This window comes from Astatotilapia calliptera, chromosome 12, assembly GCF_964374335.1.
Source record: "Astatotilapia calliptera chromosome 12, fAstCal68.1, whole genome shotgun sequence".
NCBI lineage: Eukaryota > Metazoa > Chordata > Actinopteri > Cichliformes > Cichlidae > Astatotilapia > Astatotilapia calliptera.
In genome coordinates this window covers 10,706,137-10,731,496 of record NC_137433.1, presented here as the reverse complement: position 1 = coordinate 10,731,496, position 25,360 = coordinate 10,706,137, and the positions used below count along the sequence as shown (strand labels likewise).

The window sequence follows — 25,360 nt, the reverse complement described above, 5'->3', positions numbered from 1 at the left end:
TGTCTCTGACTCATTAGGATCAGATATTAGAATAGAATTAGAATAGAATAGAATAGAATTCAACTTTATTGTCATTGCACATGCACAGGTACAGGGCAACGAAATGCAGTTTGCATCCATCCAGAAGTGCTTTAGTGATATAGATATATTACAATATATATTAGCAATAATATAGATATGTGAGTATATTACAGAAATGGGTCTATTATGGTATGTTATAATGTACACGGTATGGTATATGGTATATTAGGACTCATAAGGATCACCCTATGCTGAGGAAGTACATTTCTATAGAGTAAACTGCGCTCACATCTATCAAGAAATAAGGGGCTAAGCTACCGATATCACTTACGTTTCCAATCAACATTTTTTACAGTTATAATAAGTGATACTTTTTTTTGCAAAAGAATAAAAATAAATGTATTAAAAATATTACTTATAAAAACGGTTGTTGAAAGTCGCCTTTACTCAAGGGAACACAACAATGTGGCGTAAGAATGAGAGAGTGAGGATTCAGATGTGAAAAGAGGCCGTGAACGCATCGTGAGGCTGGCCGGACAGGTCAGGTAAGTTTTACCGCGGTGGGGAGGTGCGAGCACTTTGCTTTTCCGGCTCCTGACTGCGCTTTAACCACTGTTCATAGCGATGCCTGACCTATAAGTGTGAGAAAACAAAGACAGGAGGCTGTTGCCTGTGTCACAGACCAGCACCGACACCAGTGAGAAGGTAAGTCAGCGAATGAGTGAAGTTTGAATAGGAGGGGAACAGATGGACTTCCAGTCTGAAGTGCTCTGTGTGTTGTGGTCAAGCCGTGCACTCCCAGCTCTGCCACCCTCATCATGTGTCGGTGCGCTTTTGGGACCTGACGGTAAAGGCGGTACCTTGTGCTGATGTACAGACGCCCTTTGAAGAACCTGTGACCAACATAAGAGATTAAGCTAGGAGTCCTAAATAGTGTATATTTTGTGAGCCTTGAGTCATGGGGAGTCTGAGCTAAGCTCTGTAAAACTACAAATCTCTCCTTTAGTTTACTTATTGAGAAGTGCTGCCATGAAGCAAGAGAAAAAAACGTCCTATTGTGCAATGTCATACTGAGAATATTCTAGAAATATTCACAAATAACGTAAAAATGTAATTATTGTGAATGTTCTCTGTTTAAACAAAAACAACAAAACAAAACAAAATCTCTGATCTTGTGCTCATTTCTCGTCATTTTACTCATGGAATTAGCTGTTTTGCTACAGTTCCCTTAAGCTTTCCCAGTTTTTACAAATAACAGTTATATTAACTTAATAAATGGAAGATGCCTCATGTAGACAGCCTTGACTGAAAAGTCTGCTGGTGTGAGGCATTCACCATTTTAATTATGGCAAGAGTGCTGCTCTGCAGCCAAATGAAGGACAAGCGCTGAAACCTTGACCTGACTGATGAGATGTGAGACACAGTGGATTGCAGTCAGCTGCACCACACTTAGTGGCAGACAAGCCTACAGTGGGGACCTGAATTAAAGACTCCAGTGACGGAGAAATAGACTTGGTTGATGAAGGACATTTTCTTGTACATCACATATAAGAAAACAAGAAAGCTAGGAAATATTTATGTGGATGATACTTTCCCATGCTTCAAAATCGCCTCAAGGTGTTGAGAGATTATTGTATGATCTTTTAAGAAGACATGGTTCCTCTTTCATCTAAACCAAGCACAAAATTCCAAAACTAAGTTTAAAATAGCCTAAGCACAGTCTGGACCCAAACCTGCTGAGGTGTGAATGGTCAGTGTTTCCAGCATAAAGCAGTTCTGAAAAGGAAAAACAAGCCAAAATTCCTCCACAGCAGAGTTGGTGGGTATTCGGTATACCAAGTATTTATTGGAGCTCCTGTGTGGAGCACTGACACAGCAGTGCAGACTGGATAATCACAGTACTTTTATTATCTTAGAGGGATAATTTTGGAATTCGTAGACATTTAAATCCAAACAGTTTACTGTTCTTCAAATTGAGTAAAGACTGGTCACCCACCAGCAGACGAACAGTTGGCTTTACAGCATACGTTTTGCATTTATGACTCAATTAATGGAATTACATTACATTCTGAATTTGTTTCATCCAATTTGTGTCATCTGATCATTTATTAAAGTTCTCGCTGTAGCTGATATTTTTTTCTTGGACCTTGGCAAAAATTCAAAAGTACAGTGCTGTCATGATTTATGGAAAGCAGTGAAACTGTATCAGTGAACCTGCAAGGAGCAGAGGTATTCAAGGTGGATGAGTTTAAATACCTCCAATGGCAGTGCCCAAGAGAAATGAAGAAGAGAGTGCAGGCAGGGTGCAGTGTACAGTAATGAAAAGGAAGGTTTATAAGTAGGTAGTGAGACCTGCCATGATGTATGCTTTGGAGACGGTGGCACTGACAATAAGACAGAAGGCCAAACTGAAAATGCTCAGATGAGCAATCCAGGATTAGCAATAGGTACATTGGAGGGACAGCTCAGTCTGGGATGAGATGGTTTGGACATATGCAGTGGAGGGAGAGTGTCCAGTTTATCCAAAGGATAATGAAATAATGAAGATGGAGCTGCCAGGCAGGAGAAAAAGAGGAAGACCTCAGAGGAGGTTCATGGATGTAGTGACAGATGAGGATGCTGGGACAGGGTGAGATGGAGGCAGATGATCTCCTTTGGTACCCCCTAAAGGAAGCAGCTGCGAGAAGATGAGGAATGAAACTAAGGCCTGTGTTTTTATTTTAGAGGTGCTGTAAGTTCAGATCTTGGTACTATGCCATTGTAATCCTCTCTGTTTCTCTTTGCAGAAAGTCAAAGCTGCGATGTTTTCAGGAGTCTCCAGATTTGACCGAGTGAGGGAGATGCCACTCTATGACCAGGTCCCAGCAGATTCCCTGTATGGGGACCTTGCAATACCTCCACCTCCACAACTCCTGCATGGGACAGTGCCAGCTGTAAGCTTAGACTCCCTGCCCCCTCCCCCTCTACCTGAACAGCCACCTGTTGGACCTGAAGCTTTCTATCCCCCCAGCAATGACGACCCAATGGACGAAGACCGGGACGCTATGGACATTAAGCCAGTTCGCCGCTTCATCCCTGACTCTGTCAAGAACTTTTTCCGTGGCAACAGCAGTAACCGTGGTAGCAAGGGTGGGTCTGGCCCTGATTCCCCTGCTCCTTCATCCAAAAAGAGTGCTAAGTGCCACACCACATCAGGAGTCCCCTGCTCACCGCCTCACTCTGCCCCTCCATCTCCCTCCCTTCCAGGCTCCTATCGAGACCGCTATGGTGGCTCTGGAGGCAGCTACACATCTCAAAAGGAGCGAGATGGACTGCTGCTCGGTGCCGAAGCATTTGACTCTGCATCTGCAGTGCCCACCAATGTCTCAGTTCAGACGTACCAGGAGCGGGTGGAAGAATATCATGCGCGCTACTCCTACATGAAGTCATGGGCTGGCTTGCTAAGGATCCTGGGCGGTGTGCAGCTGCTGCTTGGAGCTGCAGTGTTTGCCTGTGTCTGCGCTTACGTTCATAAGGACAATGAGTGGTTCAATATGTATGGGTACTCTGGGCCGCAGCTGTATGGAGGGCTTGGTGGAGGCGCTGCTGCATATGGGTCTGGGGGTTATTTATACACAGGACCCAAGACGCCTTTTGTTCTGGTTGTGGCTGGCCTTGCATGGATAGTGACAGTTATTCTGGTTGTTCTTGGCATGACCCTGTACTACAGAGCCATCCTTCTGGATTCCTCATGGTGGCCTCTAACAGAGTGTTCCATAAATCTGGTGCTGGGTGTGCTCTATTTAGCCGCAGGATTGGTGTATGTGAATGACACAACTCGAGGGGGGCTGTGCTACTCGCCAGTCTTCAATAATGGAGTGAACGGTGCATTCTGTCGCACCGAGTCCGGCCAGACAGCAGCCATTATCTTCATCTTCATCACCATGGTGCTCTACTTTATTAGTGCAGCGGTGTGTGTGAAGCTGTGGAGACATGAAGCAGCCAGGATGAGGAAAGAGGGGCTGGCACAGGAGGTCTGACACACACACAAAAAGCACAAAAATAATATTCACAGCTAAATACCTAATCTGACCTTTAATGCAGAGGCCTGGAGATACTCCAGAGAACATTTTGGGGGCTTAGGGTTAAATTTGTCATGTAATAAAACATTAATTCTATTACATGACAGTGTACCCCAGTAAGTAAACTATCATGTTTTTGCACCCATCCTGTGCTTTTATATCCAAGATAAGAGATCAGCACATACAAAACCAAAACCTAATGCCAATCAATCCTCTAGAAAATAGAGTCAGCATTCCTGGACGCTGTTGTAAGACCGCTTTGTAAGTAATGTTAAGTAATCACCTGCTTCACTGGATGAGCTTTTTTTTACATGCAACAATTTTATTTTCAGTGTAATTCAGTGTTATTTCTATTGCACCAAATGACAACAACAGCCACAGCAATTTCAAAGTGCATTACACTGTTAGGTAATAACCCTACAATAAAACTGAAAAGTAATACTGAGCAGTGATGCTTATCCTGTTGTGTTTTTGAATAGTTATGCCCCCCAAAGAACTAGCCAGCTGTTATTCTCTTTATCTCCAGTTTTTATTCTAATCTAATATTCAATTGTGTATAGAAAAGCATAGAAAAAAGTGCTTGTATGATTGGGTCAATAAGGCAAGTTCTATTGAGTGATCAGATGGAGTAGAAAAGTGCTATATAAGAGCCAGTCCATTTGTTTATTCGTGTGTTGCACACCTTGATGATTTCACCATGGAAATTAAGCTAAGAAACAAACTGAAGCCCAGCATTCTACAAGGAGAAAGATTATTCACAAGTGGATGTCAAAGCAAATTCAACCCAAGATCAGATTATGCACTGCTCAGAGACACAGTAAAACAACCCAAGAGCTTCATGTCAGATTGTACAGGCCTCAGTGAACGTGAGAGTTCATGACAGTAGAATTAATTCAATTCAATTCAATTCAATTTTATTTATATAGCGCCAAATCACAACATAAGTCGCCTCAAGGCGACTGAACAAGCGTGGTTTGTTTGGAAGGGTTGGGAGTAGAAAACCTCTTCTATCTAAAGAGAACATAGCATCACAGCTTAGGTTTTGCAGAGAGGGTGTATTTACCCAATGTCAGTAAACTCCTGTTTCTCTTTTTCATTACACAATAGATAAGAACCATTGGCTCATCTGTCCCACTCTCTATAGTAAGTATGAGAAAGTGTTTGAAATGTTCCTGCAGACACCAAGGTGCACACAGTATGTATGATCTGAACATGTGTCTATGTTTACCTGCCGCAGCTTGGTCCATCCTCCATGGTGTCGGAGCAGACCCCTCTCCCCACCATTCAGCCAGACATCATGGATGCTCCCAACCACTTAAAAGCTGCTCCTCTCATGGCACCAGAGCCAGAGATCCTCCGTGGTCACATACCAGCCGGACACATCCCCAAACCTGTTGTTATAGCCGACTATGTGGCGTGAGTATTACCATCTAGGTTTCGTCTTCCAGCTGTGTATTGTGCATTTAACAGGGAGGCCCTAGTGTAGTATCAGATGTCACATGTACATTTGACATACAAACAGACTGATTAAACACAGTCCCCAATTTTGTTCTCGTGTTGCAGTGTTTCCCTATTGTAGTGTCTTTACCTTACATTATAAAGTGCCTCAAGGGGACTGCTGATTGGATATGATGCTATATAAATAAAATAGAATTAAATTAAAGTGTTTTAACAGAAATAAAACCTCCAGCAGTGCAATGATGACCACTGTGTTTTTGTACATGGGTATTCTGGGAAAGCAGTATCACACTTACGTCTGTAAATGAAAAATACATAACTCCAAACCACCCAGAATGGTGTGACCTCTTTTAGTTTGTGAACACTCCAGTACAGACTATGTGAATTATGGCTCTTCTAGAAAACTCACTGCTACAAAGGCTGAATAACCATTTCACCAGTGCTACTGTTTGTCACACTTTCACGTTAGGCCCATCTCACACAAAGTGGCATACAGTTTATGTGTAGCTTGTTGCGCGTGTTTCTGTTTACACCATCTGATGTCCTCCTGTCGGTCCAGTTACTGGATCAACAAATTTAATGTTGGTCCAGGTTTCATCATTGCAAGTGACTAGTCATACTGTAGTGATGTCATAGCTTTGCGATGTGGAAACACCATCACATCACACACCAAACCCTCACCACAATCACACCTTGGCCCTAACAGCCCTCATTTTGGATTTTTTTTTTCTTGAGTGGACATCCGCAAAGCTATGACATCATAACTATGTTTGGTCAGATGCGATGTTGATCCTGGACAAATATTATTATGATGATCCAGGAACAACACCGACACACATCAGATAGACCTTCTGGCCCAGTGTGGGTAGGACTAGGAAGTGCTGGTCTTTGGCATTTAATGTGCTACACTGTCAAAGAATGCCCTATGGAGAATCAAAAATAAGTATTGCCACACATTTAATTCCTTTATCACTGAACTCCATTGTTATCCAGAAAGTGTCATCACACAGTGTCCTGCTGGCCTAAATACACAGCACAACTCTAAATGTGGGTTAAATCCACACTACAAATAGTACATTATTACTTGTGCTTGATAACAGTTTGCTAAAAACTCCTCTGACCAGCTCTAGTAGAACATTACTGAGCCTTCAAAAACAATTATTTTTTGAGTGCATATTTAAGCTGCCTTCACTGGTTCCTTTATGATCTTAGATCTTTTCATGGATTTGGTGTCAGTAAGACAAAAATTAAAGGTGCACACATGGTTTAGAAAGTAGTTTATTCAGTTACCAGTTTACCAAACTAACTATTTTCTAAACCATCCTCAGAAATCAGATTTTTATTAGCAGTTTAAGATCAAGAATAAGATAAGTAAGATAAGATAAAGGAGGGTATCCCAGTTAAACACCTGTGTTAGACACATTCAGCTGCCAGTGCTCCAAGAAATATTGTTTCCTTTGCTGTTTCTACAGGAAGTATCCCAGCATTTACACAGATGAGGAGAGGGACCAGTACAAGGCTGTGTTCAATGACCAGTATGCTGAGTACAAAGAACTGCATGCTGAGGTCCAGGCCATGGCCAAGAAGTTCGAAGAGATGGATGAAATGATGGCGAACCTTCCATCCCGGCCCTCCAGCCAAATGGTAATTTTGCTAGCGAGCAGATAGACAGACACACACATTGTAACATTACATCCAGTAACACGTTTGCTTTGTTTCAGGAGAAGGAGCGGATAAATGGTATTTTAATGGAGTATCAGAGGAAGAAAGCTGTGAGTATACATCATGAATTGTTGTCTGTCAGACTGGGGTCTTAGGGAAGGGGTGTTTCTGTAAAAGATATCCCTTCATGTCTCTGTTAATAACAGTTATTATTTTTAATAATACTTAGATCAAAGAGCTGCCCCACTAACACTCTGTTGTGCTTTCATATATTTGGGGGGGGGGGGATGTTTTACAGAAAGGTTTGGATAAACCAAAAAACCTAGCAGACACTTGTTTGAGTGCATAACTTCAAACTCTCATCAAACCTCAGAAGAATCTATTTACAACATATGAATTTGTTTGGAAAATAAATGCAGTTTTTCAGCTGAGTCACACTTGTCTCACTAACCATTATATATCGTTCTTGTGTTAGACTCATATTTTTGTAGTTTCCAGTATTTGTTTCATTATTGTTTTATTTTTATCCATCCATTTTCTGTCACTTCACTGGGCTTGGGTTGCGAATGCAACAGTCTGAGAAGGGAAGTCATTTTTAATTGGACTTTAGTCAAGGAACTGAAACCCCAGAGGTTAATAATCTAGTGCTTTACTGCGCAGCATTAATCTAACATGGTTTTTTATTACAGGAGCATCCTCACCTCCCTGACAAGAAAACAAATAAAATAAAAATAAAACCTACAAGCAAACATATAAACCTGCTGAATATCCAAACCCAGTGCACAGTACCACTTAAAATGAATAAATCATTAAAACAAAAGTTTAAAAAGTGTTCTTCCCTTTTATTTTAGTGAAAAAGCACAAGTAAATTGTTTAAATTTACTTCACATCCACTGTCACAGATGATAGATGAGTTGGTTTTCTAAGTCTCTCTGCTGCTGTACATACAAATCCTACTACAGGAATCAGAAAAATGCAGATGCCAAATCACCTTACTGTTGTGTGGTATAGCAGGTGATGGGTAATGGCTTTTGTAGGATAGAAGGCCATAACAATGACAGTGATTTGGAGCTCTAGCTCAGATTAATCATGGCAGCTTTCTTGTACTATCTATCCTGTTTTCATATTTTGACAAGCAAACGAACACTGAAAGTCTGAAAAACCCAACTTGAGACCTCTAATGGTGTGTCACCATTAGGGTTCAAATGTACTGCCTGGTTTCTTAATACTTGTGTGGTTTACTGAAATCTTTGTGAAGAAATGTACTCAATTTTACTGATTTATGTTTTCCTTGTTAGGACCCAACATATTTGGAAAAAAGAGAGAGGTGTGAGTATCTAAAGAACAAGCTCTCTCACATCAAACAGAAGATTCAAGAGTACAACAAGTCCGTGGGCTACAGCGATGCCAACTAAGCAGTTAACACAGGTGTGCTCAGGTGTGCTCTGCGACAACACAACAGTGGGACTGTGGTGTAAATTTAAAAAAGACGCTTGTCTCTTCCAAGTGAAACTCCCCGTTACTGCTGAACCATAATTCCTGACAACAGAGGTGACATTATCACATTGAAATAGGTGGAAAACACTGCAGTCACTCCGTCATGATGGATGGTAGACTCACTGTCACTAGAAGGAACATCGTCTGGGATGTGTCGTCATTATAGAGGGAATAGTAAAAGTCACGGAAACCGTAAACTTCAACAGAGTGTTGGTAAATGAACATGCACACAGCACTCCCCGATAGTTGTAAAAGAACATATTGGGGATTTTGCTGTTTTAGAGACTGTAAGATGGCCATGTTAGCTTAGCATAACAGCAACAACAGCAACTTCAAAAGAACACTGGTAGACAAGCAAAGAGATGAAATCTTCATGTTGGATGTTGCTATGGAAACTTTAATACAGTTACTTTTATTCATGGGCAAGATAATAAAGATAGTTGACTGCTTTCCTCTGACTGGACACTGTTTTTTTTATCTGTAGTTTTGGTTTGGGGTCATATGATAGATATGTGTATTTGCCTTATTTTGCATTTAAACATGAAACCTGTGCTCTGAATTTATATTTTTAACTATAATGTAAATTCTGCTTTGTGATTTGTACAACTTTGCCATAGTAAATATGTGTTTAAAATTGGCTGACATGGTGGTGCAATGGTTGGTACGGTCAGTCCACATGATGAACAGATTCTCCACAAGAGATCTTTTAGGTGCTTGAAGTTAAAGCGAGATGAGGAGGTAGGGAATGCATCACAGGACATTAAAGTTTCCCAGCAGAACCTTGAATCAGTTGACTATTTGAACTCTGACCTGTCTCCGACCGCACAGCTCCATGAACACCAAGCTGTCTTCTGGTACCTTTCTTTTGTAACCTTCATTAAAGTTTTTTGTTTCTATCAATGTGTGCTGCAGTGCCTTCCTTTAGTGCCAGGTTGTTGTTTTCTACTCACTGTTCATTTCATGGGAAAACCTTTAAAGCCGACCACTCTGTTCAAGGAACACAATATGACTCTTGGTGCCAAAAATCCTTATGCCAACTCCCATGACCCCTACCTGAAACGGTGCCCATTGAAAGATTGGTAATAAGTTCTGCTTCCAGGGGTTTTAATTTTGCAGCTACTCTGATGAATAAACTAACAGCTATCCAAAAACAGCAGACCCAGCGACATTTTCCTGCAGCAGCTGTTCCTGAAAAACTCAGTATTGTCACTCACACCAAATTTAAAATGGACTTTGAACAAAGAGTTTCTCTGCATTCACGTGTTAAGTAAGAGTATTTGTATAAATGAAAATGAATACAAAGACAGCAGTGACACTGATAAATGGGTAAAGGAATAGAATATTTTCTCAAGGTGTGTCTGCTAGAAACTGTCCAAAAAGCAAAGAAACATGCGGGCTACTAGAAGTGGTCTACTGATGCAGGGGTCAAGGTGGCTGCTGGACTCACAGCGGTGCACTGAGCAGAAGCTCTACCTGCAGAACAGGTTTGACAGGTTACTGTTTGTCCTACCAAGTTTCACAACAGTAGGAAGACGGGATGGGGACATCGGCTCAGGTTTCAGGTACATCGAATTAGTGCACGTATGCATTTTAACAGAGATCAAGTCTGGCACGTCGGGATTCGCATTTCTTGATAGTAACCCTGCTTTTTGTCGAAATTGCGGGATAAATAGATGTTCAAAAGAGATTATGTTTGTTATTTTAAGTGGAGCAGATTGAGAGTTCATTTGTTTATAATCTGGTTTTAAGAGCACTGGAAATAAAGCTCAAACAGTTCCTGGAAGAGTACACGCATCTTCTGCCTGTTTCCAGAAGATGCAGGCACTGAGGACAGGTTAGTCCTGTTTCAAGGAGGAGGCGACCACGTGACGAGCACACGCCTATATGCCCGTCTCATTGCTACCTGAGTGCGCGCTGTGGATGGAGGCGGTCGCGAGCACAGTGTTTGCGTTCGTATTTCAGTGAGTGTGTATTGTGTTCATCAGCAGGACGCCGATCATCACACAGGTAGGTCCCTCTTAAAGGTGTAACTAGAGTTTACGGACAGTTTGAAGTAGAAGAGATGAGCATTGATGTTAAAGTCAGTTTACAAGTGATGGAATGGATCAGTGTTATCTGCTCAGACAGCTGCTTTTAATCTGAAATGGCCACTATATTAACAGGCTTCCTCATAAACACAGGCGCTGTTTTCCATCGTAGTGCTTTCCATAGCCAGACATTGGTCCCCTGATACGTCACTAGTTTGTTAGATTTTCGCATTCATCGTTTGAGATGACCATAAAATATATCATTTTTAACAAAGCGTCAAAGTAAGGCACTTCATGAATATTAGTGCCAATCATTTCTAATCATTCCTAGCCCCACATTTCAGAAAATCAAACGCAATTTGAAGTGTTGACTTTTGAAAAGTATGTATCACATAATTGATTCAGTTACCTTAGACAAGAAAAACAAAGAAATCATGTGAGCTAGGAAATCTGCACAAACACACATTTGTAACAAAAGGCTGAGAGCTGGTATGTGCCTCAGCAGGAAAACTAGTCTGACACATGACATTATACAAAAGCTTTTGAATGCTCATTGCTTCTTGTGTGTTGTCCTACTAGAGTGAGTGGAAGTTGACCTTAAGTATGCCGAGCAACAAACACAGCAACCACAGTGGCAAAAAACGGTAAGCTGAATTCCCTTTATCATTCACTACGCACAGACACCTGCTTCATCTAGTCATTTATGGACTCAGCTGACTTAAGCTCAGTGCAGTGTTTATGGTAAATAAACCTCTGGAAATGTAGACATGTTCGAAGAAAAGCCTCAGAATTCAATGATTTTAAATTAAGGTTTAAAGGATTTTCACATAACAAAAGTGACAAATTTCATCATTTTTGAGCAAGCGTTTGCTTGTTTTTAAATTGCCAGTAATACGTTTAAAAAAGCTTCAATATAGGCATCAGAAGACCGTAAGAGGTTGTGTGATGAAATTCAGGCAATTGGTAATAATAGTTATGCCTTTCTATTTTGTGGCTTTCTCTTGTTTTGTATATATTCCTCTTGACTGTATATATTTATCCTGTTTGTTATTTATTCCTGCTGTCCTACTCTTTATGTTTTATTCTGCATAGTTGACATGGAGCACCCATAATTTCATTGTACATGTGCAATGGCAATAAAGGGCTTTTCTATTATACTCTATTCTATTCTAACATTAATTTCAAATACATGACAAAAATGTTTCATTGCAATTTAAGGCATCCAAAAAAAAGTTTCATTTTCACTGGGAACTAACTCAGTATTCTTTAAGGAGTGGCCCCCACCCAAAATTCAAATGACTGGATTGTTGTATTTGTAGGGCCACAGAATGCATATTTTCTGTTATTAGGTAAACCGCTTCCGCGCCGGACTTTCTGACGTCTTTAGCTGTGCATGCTTTTCCTGTTAGTAAAGTCTGTGTTCAATCCCACACTATTTCTCTTTGTCACCCGACTGTTGGCATAGTTTTCATAGTTGCCATTTTCCAGCGCTCCAGTATTCACAAGGCATTGCTGCAGTGGGCCGATTCACGTTTGATTAGATTTTTACGTCAGATGCCCAACAGCATTAGTGTCACCTTTTGGGCTCAAACCATAGATCTTTGGCTTATTAGTGTATAAACAATTTGTTGTATTAAAAAAAACTTGAGTTCTACCAAGTTTTTTTTGTTGTTCTTGTTAACTATTTGACAAACACATCCATCCCTAATAAACTTTTTTTTTAAATCATCTTTAGCCTTTGGAAAATGTGTGATGGACATCAATGAGGCTTTGGCTTAGTTGGGTTTTAGATGACATGAGGATTTTCTTTTTCAAAGTGATAACCTGTTCATTTCAATGACGTGAAGTAGATCACACCATTATGAGAAGTTGCCCTTGTGATGAAAACATTGACAATATTAGACCTTATTCTTGGGGTAGCCTTGCTATTTTTATATCAGTACTTGGTGTTTGCTTTTCCATGTCTTGACAATGACCACAACTCATCTTCTCTCCTCTGTTCCAGCCACAGGCACAGTGAAGTCATGTCCAACCCAGCATTTTCCTATTATTCTGGAAATAAGGTGCTTCACTTCTATCGCTGGAATTCACCACCTGGTGTGATGAAGATAATGTGCATCATCATTATCATCATGTGTGTGGCTGTGTTTGCCTGTGTGGCCTCCACACTGGCCTGGGATTACGAAATGAGTCTCATGGGGGGCGGAACTGGTCTCATGCCAGGCTCATATGGCAGTGGATATGGAACCGGTTATGGGGGCGCGTATGGTGGCTCATATGGTGGCTCATATGGTGGTGGATATGGTGGTTCCTATTCCGGCTATGGAGGAACACAAATGGATCCCAGATCTGGCAAAGGCTTTATCATTGCCATTTCTGCAATTACCTTCATAGCTGTGCTTATTATATTCATCATGGTTGTGTCAAGGCAAGGTACTGCCCGTTCATCAAAGTTCTACCTGGCATCAATCATTATCTGCGCCATCTTGGCATTCCTGATGATTATTGCCACTATTGTGTACCTGGTGGCGATAAATCCAACAGCACAGTCCACGGGGTCTATGTACTACAACCAGGTGGTACAGATGTGTGCCCAGTTCCAGAACCAGGTCCAGCCCCAGGGCCTCTTCTTAAACCAATACCTTTACCATTACTGCGTGGTGGAGCCCCAAGAGGTGAGACACTTTTTCTCTAATAATGTGTGGTTGGATCTTTGGCACAGGATGTGCGGTTTCTGTGTAGTTCCTTTCTCTGTGTATACTGAGAGTTTGTTTAGTTTCAGCCAGAGAGGTAGCAGTAAATTAAACTCGCAGTTAATGGACACATGAAGATGAAATTACGACTTCAGAAGACTAGAAGAAAAATGCAATAGAACTGAGTGGTGTCAGGAAGAGAAAAGTCTGCAAATGTTCATTTTATTGGAACTTTATGTGTTCGTCTACTTCAAAGTTATTAAAAGCAAAAGAAACAAAAACCTGACAAATGTGTGTGCCCCTCTTTCAGTACTAAATCAGCTTGTTCTGGGTGCACTCAGGGACTGGTGCAATTGAGCTCCAAACTTTTCACATTTCTTAAATTGGGGAAAATACTGAACACCAGTGTTTGCTTGCCTTATTTTTGTTAAATTGACGCCATTAAATGTTAACTGTAAGAACTGCAAACATCACCATAACCCTGACAGAAACGGCGTCACTGACTGTCGCTTGTGGGCAGGAGATATCTTGAGCAGCAGAATACATGTTGGTGATCAGGAATTGGGTGTGTTTCTACACATTTTTGCACTAAAGCAGCAATCAGCTGAACTGAGCAAGTGTGCCGTTGGAAACCAACTAGTACATGTAGTGATACTGGAAACCCAGTTTGTTCTACATGAATTTGGAATCATTGTTTCATGGCAGACTTGTACCTGCAAATGTCCTTTGGCCAACTCATTGTTTGGTGGCAGGTGTTATAAGATTGAGATTTTTAGGGAAATGTGTGAAACTTGCCTGTCATTTACATCCCTGATAATGGGTATTACTTCAGCTCCATGATCTTGGTTGTGCTTCTTGCAGGCCATCGCTGTGGTTATGGGCTTTTTGGTGTTTGTTGCCCTCATCATCCTGCTCGTGTTTGCGGTCAAGACTCGCCAACAGATCAGGCGCTGGGGCCCAGAACGCATTCTCTGGGAGGAAGTCAAGGTTGTCAATGTTGGTCACCACAACAGCGTCGGGGAGTGGGTGAGTCTGTGTGTGACTGTGTTGACATCAGCATCGCATTTACCTGTTTACTAAATAGCAAAAGCCTGTATCAGCTGCAGCGTAACTTAATTCAGTCAAATTAAGGTTGAACTAAATATATCAGGTCAGCTCAACAAATTCCCCACTCAGTCTCCAACTCTCTGTGAATATTTTTGAATATTTTAAATACTGTAAACATGACACAGATCTGCAGTCAAGAGCTGGAACACACAATATCTCTAAGGTGTGTCGGAGGGCTTTAAAATTTCCACAACATTAAAGTCAGTTGCAGGGTGATAATGTGTTATCTGCTCTTATCCACTATTCAGAATGCTTGGTTTTGATCTGTGTAATCTCTAAACAGACTGTTAAGAACATTAAAACAGTCTGGGACATCCTAACAGCACTGTAAATGGCAATAAAGATGCATAGGAGCATAATTCATGTAATTGGCTGCAGATTCTAACCACTACTACTACTTCAGAAATTACACAACTTGTTTGTTACAAAAGCTGAGAATTGATGTGTGTGTGTGTGTGTGTGTGTGTGTGTGTGTGTGTGTGTGTGTGTGTGTGTGTGTGTGTGTGTGTGTGTGTGTGTGTGTGTGTGTGACAGGTGAGAGAGACACTGGGCAGAGGAGGTTTCACCTGTAGTTTCTGGGTGTGGTCTGTTTAGCCACTCTTAGTTTCAGCATGATGTGCTGTGGTGTCACTGTGATGTCATCTAAAGTGAAACAGCATGTTGTTATATTTTTATTCTTTTAAACATTAACTCATTAGATCTTTCACATGTTCAGATTAATTAATTTATTCCCTGTCTTCCGATGGTAGTGATAAAAATGGAAAATGTGTATCTGAGTATTATGTCCATGTAGCTTTAATTCCAGCTGTGTACTTTCCAAGTAGCACCATCAGGCCTGAGATTTCATCAGGTGTGCTGGTTAAAGGCACTGACTAAGACTTCTTGTTGACAATAGTGAAGGTATTTGTGGTATTCAGACATACAGGGACAAGTAGAGGAACCGGTTGGTCCCTGCGGATGCTTCTTGCTTCATATGGAGGAAACAGGTTTCCATGACCTCAAGTATGAGCGTAGTATCTCATTAGGTTATGATAAGGCACTCTCATTAACGATATGGGACGAAACTCATTAATGTGAAAAATCTTTGATGACATAATCGTGGTATTTTCACCTTAAACCTAAACTCAAAATATTTGTAGAGCCACTTCCACCCTTAAACTGCTCATCATTTGGAAAAGTCCCTTTAATTTCAATCTGGCATTGTAGAAACTCTGAGGCTGACTATGTTTGTTGCTTCAGGTGACCAACGTGTCTGGTGATCCAGAGGTGTTTGTTAATGACCATAACGATAAAGTTGGGGCCTCTAGAGACTATTTAGACCAGCTGGACTACAACAAGCCTCTATACCTACCAGGGTAAGCATGTTCTTCATTGTTATGAAAAGGTATCATTAAGCACTGGGGGAATTGGGGTTTTGTTTTGTTTTGTTTGTTTTTTACAGATATAGTGATGCTAGCAGCTCTATTGGGTTTTTATTCTTGAATAATAAATTACTGAAATGACTGAACAGTGTATAATTTGTTTACTTAAAACATGATAGAGTCTTACCTTGGGTGTCTGGCCTTTTGCACATGCAGCATCACTGTCAGTCTGTTTTTGTAAATGAAGTTTTGTAGGACTAAATGTTCTGGGGTGGGGTGCAGAGGCGGGGGGGGGGGGGGGGCTCACATGATCAGGACTGTGGCCTGATGGAGTTAGTTACACAATTTTCCTCTGTAAACCACCAAAGTTCATCTAAAATAAAACAGCTTGGAGACTTCTGGGTGGGGCACCTGCTATCCCAGCTGGTGAGGAGGGGTAGACGCTGAACAGTCACCAGTCTATGATGGGGCTAACACAGTGAGACAGACAACCATTCACTTTCACATTCACACCCACACCTACGGTCAATCTGTGTGTTCGGACTGTGGGACAAATTGAAAATGCCCCACACAGTACCCAAACAGACATGGGAGAACATAACTCCACACAGACCATGACACTTACAATCCACCACCAAAGCCTCTTTGATTATATTTTTAACGTCGCTAAATTCCCAAGAAAAGGGATTGTTGGTATTATATTGTATTGTTGGTGCTGTAGTGAAAAACACTCACTGAAACACAGAAAATAATAACATTTCAAATAGAAATGTACAATGAAGATACATTTATTTGTGAGTGTGGGTCAATAAGAAACTGTTCTTCATGGTTGTGTAAAAGTGCATCATTATCAACTTTGCGAAGATGAACATCTCAGCTGCTGCAGAAACTGTTTCCTGTGCTGTGTAGAGGGAACTCCAGCTGGTCAGACGGGGATACTTCTGTTCAAATCAGGTCAACAAACGATCAGTGTCCCTGTACCAAATTTGAAATGAGGTCTGGTGCAAAGAGAAGAGGTGCACATAACTCTGTAGTAGCACTCGATCACAGTGATCCATCTCTGATGGGTCAGCTCATCCATAAGTTTTGAAGTTTAAGGTACTGAAGGATAATGGGGAACCATATTAACCATATTTGAGACCAGTTGGCTCTGTAAACATGCTACAAGGGTTCAAGTGTGTTTGTTTTAATGGCAGATACTTATAAGGCTTTTGCAAAAATGGATGAATCAGTAAATCCTGTTTGCAGAGACTCTGACATCAGCAGCTATGTGGGAGGCCTGCAGCCCAGGCTGAGGGACTACGACACTGGTGTGGAATCTGGGGATGACCTAGAGGAAGAAGATTTCAGTGTGTGAGTGCATGTGATTCCATTGCCAGTTATTAGCTGATTGCAATTAATCTGCTATTTCTAGATCAAAGCTGGTAATAAAGAACTTTGTCTTTGACCTTGACTGATTCGTATCTCTTTTGTTTTACTGGTTATGTACTGAATTGTCTTCTTGCATATAGTTTGTTTCCCCCCATTTTGGATGAGCAAGAGCGTCTGGCCTACAAACAGGAGTTTGATAGGGATCACCAAGAATACAAGAACCTACAGGCTGAGCTGGACGGCATAAACCAGGACCTGGCCGACCTGGACCGAGAACTGGACCGACATTCTGATGGCAGTCCAGAGTTCATGGTAAGGGCGGCAGCATCTGTCTGGTTCTTTGAAGGGAAGGTGGCTGGTCCACCCTTTTTTTTTTTCTTTTTTTTTTCTTTTGCCTGTCCCGTTTGGCTCTTTTGCCATCAGAATTATTGTCTAAAGGCAAAGAAAGATGCCCAACGGATTTACTTTACCAAATTGACCATCCCAGCCTTGCCGTAATGGTCCATTTGATTCACCTTTTATTGTTTATTTTATTTTCACTTACTGAATACGGGACAGACTTGACTGGGGGAAAGAAGGGGAGAAAGAAAGAGGGAAAGAGAAACAGCTGAGAAGAGGGACGTTGAAACGTTATTTACGTTGTTATTTTGGTTAGTAATGTTCTTGCTGTGCCATAACATCTCATTAGTGATTTCGATGGACTGCAGGCTGTTATTTTAATGTATCAATTCTGGATTTAACAGGAAGCTAATGAAGGGAAGCCAAAACAGGAGAAATATGCTCTCTCTTTCTAGTCCCTGTCAGCACTCTTGCTGCAGCATTTTGGATTAGCTGAAGGCTTTTCGGGGAGTTTTTAGGACATTCTGATAATAATGAATTACAGTAGTCCAGCCTGGAAGTAATAAATGCATGAACTAGTTTTTCAGCGTCACTCTGAGACAGGATATTTCTAATTTTAGAGATGTTGCGCAAATGGAAGAACGCAGTCTTACATTTCATAAATATATGCCGTACCCTAGGTTTTTATACTTAACCAGCACAAGGCATTTCAAGTAACTGAAATAAAAATTAAAACTGCACTTTTTAAAAAGTATTCTCCATATTATAATAATTAAAAAAAAAACTAAATCTAAAACAGAAACCAATGAAAACTACACAAACAATTTTCAGACAATAACAGTTAAGCGACCTAATGAGTATCTAACAAAAACCAAACACTCAAAATGAGTTAACAATGACTGTGATTTAGATTTCAGTTCAGATAAAATATTTACAGTGTGTTATTTATTTTAAACATCCATGTAGATACTAAAAATGACATAGCATTTAAACTGTAATTAGAGCCAACTGGCTTCACTCAAAATGTAAACGAGCCCACCCACCACTTGAAGCACACTCTGGATCTTCTTCTTACATATGACATATAACATTCTTCCCAGAAAAACCTGGTTTTTTTCTGTTCATTTCTTTATAATATTTAGATTTACAATATTACACAGTAGATGTCTTTCTGAAAGTGCTGTAACTTAGTGAAAGGATATAATTCCTCCACTGTTATCTTCTTCAATGATATGTGCCAGCACAATGCAGAGGAGCTACCTGAACTCTACTCCCACAGAGGTTGATTATCTTGTTAATAGTGTTATATTCTAACTGCGTATGAGTAGTAATATACCTGTACTTTTTTTTTTGCCCCCCCACCCCCACCCCGAGGGCATTCCCCCCCCACCCCCCACCCCTCTCCCCCTACACCCCCCACACCCCCCACCCGGGCATTTTTCCCCCCTCCCCTATCCCCCTCCGCGTCCATGTGCGTGTGCACGTGCGCGAGAACGGACTTTTTGCACGTGCATGTGTGTCCAGGGGTCATATGAGTTCACATGTGTTTAATAGAGTATTATTTAATGAAACCATAATGTGTTTTAATTAAACTCTTTTTAAAGGATTGTATAGGTCTCAGAGTTCTGTTATTTAGACATAGGTGATTTAATTGAACTACTTTAGGGGTATTTTAACTAGTTAGGAGCCTTTTGCATTTTCTTCAGTGCTATTTAGGAGCAAATAGTTTTAAAACAGAGGGCCGCAAATAACAGGTATCCCTTTAGAAATAAACAGTGATACTTCTAAAAACCGTGTATTCCCACACAGCATTTAATTTAGCTAGTTTAGGAAGATTTCACTTTTCTAATAGTTTCACAGGCTAATAGTTTTTAAATAGAGCACCACAAACAACATGTATCCCTTTAGAAATAAACTGTGATACTTCTAAAAGTACATATTCACACTAGCGCTGTATCAACCTCAATGTGGCTTTAATGCAACTAGTCTTATAATTATCTACTAGTCTGCAACAGTTAGACTCGCTGATTACACATAGCTGATTTAACTACTTTAGGGGCATTTCACTTTTCTAAAAGTTTCAAAGGCCAATAGTTTTAAATAGAGCACCGCAAACAACATGTATTCTTTTAGAAATAAACTGTGATACTTCTAAAAAACACATATTCACACACTCTGTAACAGTTAGACAGAGGGGGGTACAGTTAGGCTCCCAACAGTCTGTAAAAAAGGTATGAAGCAACAAAAGAGGAGACCTTATCAAGAGCATCCCAGCCCAAAGGTGTTTCTTCACAAATAGTTAATTCCCACACTCTGCAACAGTTAGACTCGATGATTACACATAGCTGATCAGAGGGGGTGCAGTTAGGTGCCCAACAGTCTGCAAAAGAAGTCATGAAGCAAACAAAAGATGCTCCTTATCAAGAGCATCTCAGCCCAAAGGTGTTTCTTCACAAATAGTTAATTCCCACACTCTGCAACAGTTAGACTCGATGATTACACATAGCTGATCAGAGGGGGTGCAGTTAGGTGCCCAACAGTCTGCAAAAGAAGTCATGAAGCAAACAAAAGATGCTCCTTATCAAGAGCATCTCAGCCCAAAGGTGTTTCTTCACAAACAGTTAATGGCTTTAATGCAACCAGTCTTATCATGTCAGAGGCCAACAGAAACCATGTCCAACAGAGTCTCCAAAGGCCTGCCACCTTTCTTCCTTACATCATGCTCTTTTATCTCTACATCTCAGAGGTCAACTGAAAGTAGCCCCACCTATATAAAAACACCCCATCAGACACACAGTATTTTCCTCAGCACTTCACAACTGCCGCAAGGTATAGCGTTTTAACTTGTTATTTTTTCACCTGAATGTGCATTGGAGCCGACTTTGCTACCCGCACAGAGCGTTTCTGACAGTCGGACGCTGCTTATACAATAGAGAAAAGCAACAATACAGAGTGTTTCTCTGCTCCAAGAAATCCGAGGGCCTTTCACAAGGTAAGCATGTCTGTTATACCCAGGGCATAAATGTCTGTATGTCAGTGCTGATTATTCAAACATTGTTTAAAATGTGACACATATGTTGTCCGAAAACATTTCCTCTAAATTTGCAAAGTTACTGATTTAAAAAATATATATTTTCGAATTTTTAGTTGCATGTCAAACATATGATAGACTCTTGAGCATATTCGTATAGCTAAATTCACAATGGTATAACCGTGCTAAATAAAAGAGGCCCAAGCACCAATGCACTCTAATCCACTCCGCTAAACTGTATGTTGATAAGTACATGTAGCGTACCTCTACCTCTACAGCTGAAAACAGTTTGTATCCGCACTCTGAGGGTCTGCTGAATTGTTTTAATGGCACTTTTTGACGAACAGCAGATGATGAAATCCTATTTATTGTAGAAACTGTCCCTAAGCTATTGTTGCTCATACTTACTGAGGTCCCTAGCTACTTCCTTACTATGTCAGTAAACATTTTTGAAAAGGAAGCTGTTGTAGATTTAAAGAAACATCTTAATTGAAGCAAAGGCAAAAAAAAACTGGAATGAATTTTATGTGACAGAGAGAGAGGGGGGGGAGATCATTAATACAAAGGATTGGAGCCGTTTTTGGATTTTCACTTGTTGTTGGCTTTAATATGAACAGTCACATAAAATTCATTCCAGTTTTTTTTTGCCTTTGCTTCAATTAAGATGTTTCTTTAAATCTACAACAGCTTCCTTTTCAAAAATGTTTACTGACATAGTAAGGAAGTAGCTAGGGACCTCAGTAAGTATGAGCAACAATAGCTTAGGGACAGTTTCTACAATAAATAGGATTTCATCATCTGCTGTTCGTCAAAAAGTGCCATTAAAACAATTCAGCAGACCCTCAGAGTGCGGATACAAACTGTTTTCAGCTGTAGAGGTAGAGGTACGCTACATGTACTTATCAACATACAGTTTAGCGGAGTGGATTAGAGTGCATTGGTGCTTGGGCCTCTTTTATTTAGCACGGTTATACCATTGTGAATTTAGCTATACGAATATGCTCAAGAGTCTATCATATGTTTGACATGCAACTAAAAATTCGAAAATATATATTTTTTAAATCAGTAACTTTGCAAATTTAGAGGAAATGTTTTCGGACAACATATGTGTCACATTTTAAACAATGTTTGAATAATCAGCACTGACATACAGACATTTATGCCCTGGGTATAACAGACATGCTTACCTTGTGAAAGGCCCTCGGATTTCTTGGAGCAGAGAAACACTCTGTATTGTTGCTTTTCTCTATTGTATAAGCAGCGTCCGACTGTCAGAAACGCTCTGTGCGGGTAGCAAAGTCGGCTCCAATGCACATTCAGGTGAAAAAATAACAAGTTAAAACGCTATACCTTGCGGCAGTTGTGAAGTGCTGAGGAAAATACTGTGTGTCTGATGGGGTGTTTTTATATAGGTGGGGCTACTTTCAGTTGACCTCTGAGATGTAGAGATAAAAGAGCATGATGTAAGGAAGAAAGGTGGCAGGCCTTTGGAGACTCTGTTGGACATGGTTTCTGTTGGCCTCTGACATGATAAGACTGGTTGCATTAAAGCCATTAACTGTTTGTGAAGAAACACCTTTGGGCTGAGATGCTCTTGATAAGGAGCATCTTTTGTTTGCTTCATGACTTCTTTTGCAGACTGTTGGGCACCTAACTGCACCCCCTCTGATCAGCTATGTGTAATCATCGAGTCTAACTGTTGCAGAGTGTGGGAATTAACTATTTGTGAAGAAACACCTTTGGGCTGGGATGCTCTTGATAAGGTCTCCTCTTTTGTTGCTTCATACCTTTTTTACAGACTGTTGGGAGCCTAACTGTACCCCCCTCTGTCTAACTGTTACAGAGTGTGTGAATATGTGTTTTTTAGAAGTATCACAGTTTATTTCTAAAAGAATACATGTTGTTTGCGGTGCTCTATTTAAAACTATTGGCCTGTGAAACTTTTAGAAAAGTGAAATGCCCCTAAAGTAGTTAAATCAGCTATGTGTAATCAGCGAGTCTAACTGTTGCAGACTAGTAGATAATTATAAGACTAGTTGCATTAAAGCCACATTGAGGTTGATACAGCGCTAGTGTGAATATGTACTTTTAGAAGTATCACAGTTTATTTCTAAAGGGATACATGTTGTTTGTGGTGCTCTATTTAAAAACTATTAGCCTGTGAAACTATTAGAAAAGTGAAATCTTCCTAAACTAGCTAAATTAAATGCTGTGTGGGAATACACGGTTTTTAGAAGTATCACTGTTTATTTCTAAAGGGATACCTGTTATTTGCGGCCCTCTGTTTTAAAACTATTTGCTCCTAAATAGCACTGAAGAAAATGCAAAAGGCTCCTAACTAGTTAAAATACCCCTAAAGTAGTTCAATTAAATCACCTATGTCTAAATAACAGAACTCTGAGACCTATACAATCCTTTAAAAAGAGTTTAATTAAAACACATTATGGTTTCATTAAATAATACTCTATTAAACACATGTGAACTCATATGACCCCTGGACACACATGCACGTGCAAAAAGTCCGTTCTCGCGCACGTGCACACGCACATGGACGCGGAGGGGGATAGGGGAGGGGGGAAAAATGCCCGGGTGGGGGGTGTGGGGGGTGTAGGGGGAGAGGGGTGGGGGGTGGGGGGGGGGGGGGAATGCCCTCGGGGTGGGGGGGGGGGGGGCAAAAAAAAGTACAGGTATATTACTACTCGTATGACTCTGGATACCGTAGCTCCTCTGGAAAAAAAAAAAAAAGCCTCATATCAGAAGTGGTGACTCCTTTTAATGACTCACACATGTCCACCTTAAAGCAGATAACCCATAAGTTACAGAGGAAATGGCATGTCACTTATTTAGAAGATCTTCATTTAGCTTGGAAAAAGAGTTTGCTGCTCTATTTAACAAAAAACAAAACAAAAACAACCCTGTAAAGCTAGAATATCTTACTATTCATCTCAGATTAAAGAAAATAACAACCCCTATTTTAGGCAGGCTGACAAAAAGTCAGATCTCTGTTGAACTGACTAGTTCTTTAACCTTAACTAGTAATGACTTCATGAATTTTTTTCACAAATAAAGTTTTAACCAAAAGAATATTCACATATTCTGGAATATGTGCCACAGGCATAAAATTCAGTACTGGAATTTATCCTTCTGAGTTAACTTCAGTCCTTACTTTCTGAACCAGCAAAATGGGGGGTGGGGGTGGGGGGGTTGTTTTGTTTTAGACTCCATTCCTAAAGACTGTTCAAAAAAGTCTTGCCATCAATTAATCCTACAATTTTAAATCTGATGAAATTTACATTGTATTCAATTTCATTGTGAATGTACAAGTGCAAGGCAACAATTTAGCTTCTAACTGTCAACAGTTTAACAGCAGATGCGAGGTGGCTGGTTTTATAGGAAACTTTATAAGACTGATATGTTGGGGTGACCATGGCTCAGGGGAATTGGGAAGCTCATCTACTGGAAGGTTGCCGGTTCGATCCCCCTGTTCTCTCTGTCCTGGTTGTTGTGTCCTTGGGCAAGACACTTTACCCTACCGCCTACTGGTGTTGGCTAGAGGGGCGATATGGCAGCCTCGCTTCTGTCAGTCTGCCCCAGGGCAGCTGTGGCTAAGACTGTAACTTGCCTCCACCAGTGTGTGAATGTGAGAGTGAATGAATAGTGGAATTGTAAAGCACTTTGGGTGCCTAGAAAAGCACTATAAAAATGCAATCCATTATGTGTTTGCTTATATTCAAATAATTCTACTCAAAATCAAATAATAAATCCAGTAATAAAGTGTTAGAAATGGTTTGAAAACTTTAGCATAAAAGAAAGTTCTGTGTGAGAATTTGGGATGATGCTTACTTCTTTAGCCAACTAATATATGTAATCTGATCTCAGGATGCCTTGAGTGACTATAACAGGCTGAAGGACTTCAAGAAGGTAAGGTTATTATTCACATTCTCAGCAGTGAAATTTGTGTGTAAAGAATTCAAACAACAATACCTTTCTTATGTATTGTCCACAGTCATCAGAGTACCAGATTAAGAAGAAGAGGTGTAAATATCTGAGATCCAAGCTGTCGCACATCAAGAGAAAGATCAGTGAATATGACCGTCGACCCTGAACCTTCAACCCAAGACCCTGTCTATGAACTGAACTGTCCAGTTTATGACAAACTCCTGTATGATTATTATTATAGTGATGCTCTTGCCTATGAAATGCATTTTTATAAGCCAATCAAGTAAGAGTTTTTCTACAACAAAAGGATAAATAAAATGTGGATTTTTTTTCTTTCTTTTTTACCTCTCAGTTCCACAAGTAAAATTTTGAAAAACAAGTAAGGTTTATAGACTTTATTGTTTTTCTCTTGTGATCCGAAATGTTTTGCATAATTGTGGGCACAGTTAAGATGAGACTTATAAATTTGTTCGGTATCGGAGTAGCTGTGCATGTGCTCTTGTAAATGTTTATTTTTATTCTTTCGATTGTTCTGAAGTAAACTTTTCTATACTTTATTACCTTGGCATGATGGATATAAAGGAAAACTCTGTTTAGTATGGGCGCAGAGCTTATGTTATTAGCACATAGCATAAATGTTCATGGATCTGGGCGCTAATAACTTCTAACAATTGCCATGTACTGCATTAAACTACCATTAAGCATTGTCATTTTTTTAGTTTTCCCACTGATTTTTGCACTCTCCCTGATATGTGCAGTATGATGTAAAATCACAAAGCTATTTGTTTGTATA

The 25,360-nt window shown here is 40.4% G+C and overlaps 1 protein-coding gene across 1 annotated transcript; it reads left to right on the top strand.

The window, feature by feature from the left end:
• The first annotated feature begins 588 nt into the window (after positions 1-588).
• marveld2b (MARVEL domain containing 2b) lies at positions 589-25,277 on the top strand. Its single transcript, XM_080309244.1, has 14 exons — positions 589-726; positions 2,808-4,034; positions 5,190-5,225; positions 5,320-5,498; positions 7,013-7,184; positions 7,262-7,312; positions 8,501-8,593; positions 12,667-13,401; positions 14,281-14,445; positions 15,766-15,881; positions 17,136-17,240; positions 17,399-17,570; positions 24,508-24,549; positions 24,635-25,277. Exons 2-14 carry the CDS (start codon positions 2,823-2,825, stop codon positions 24,731-24,733), a joined length of 3,177 nt encoding a protein of 1,058 aa, XP_080165370.1. The 5' UTR covers positions 589-726; positions 2,808-2,822; the 3' UTR covers positions 24,734-25,277.
• The last annotated feature ends 83 nt before the right edge of the window (positions 25,278-25,360 follow it).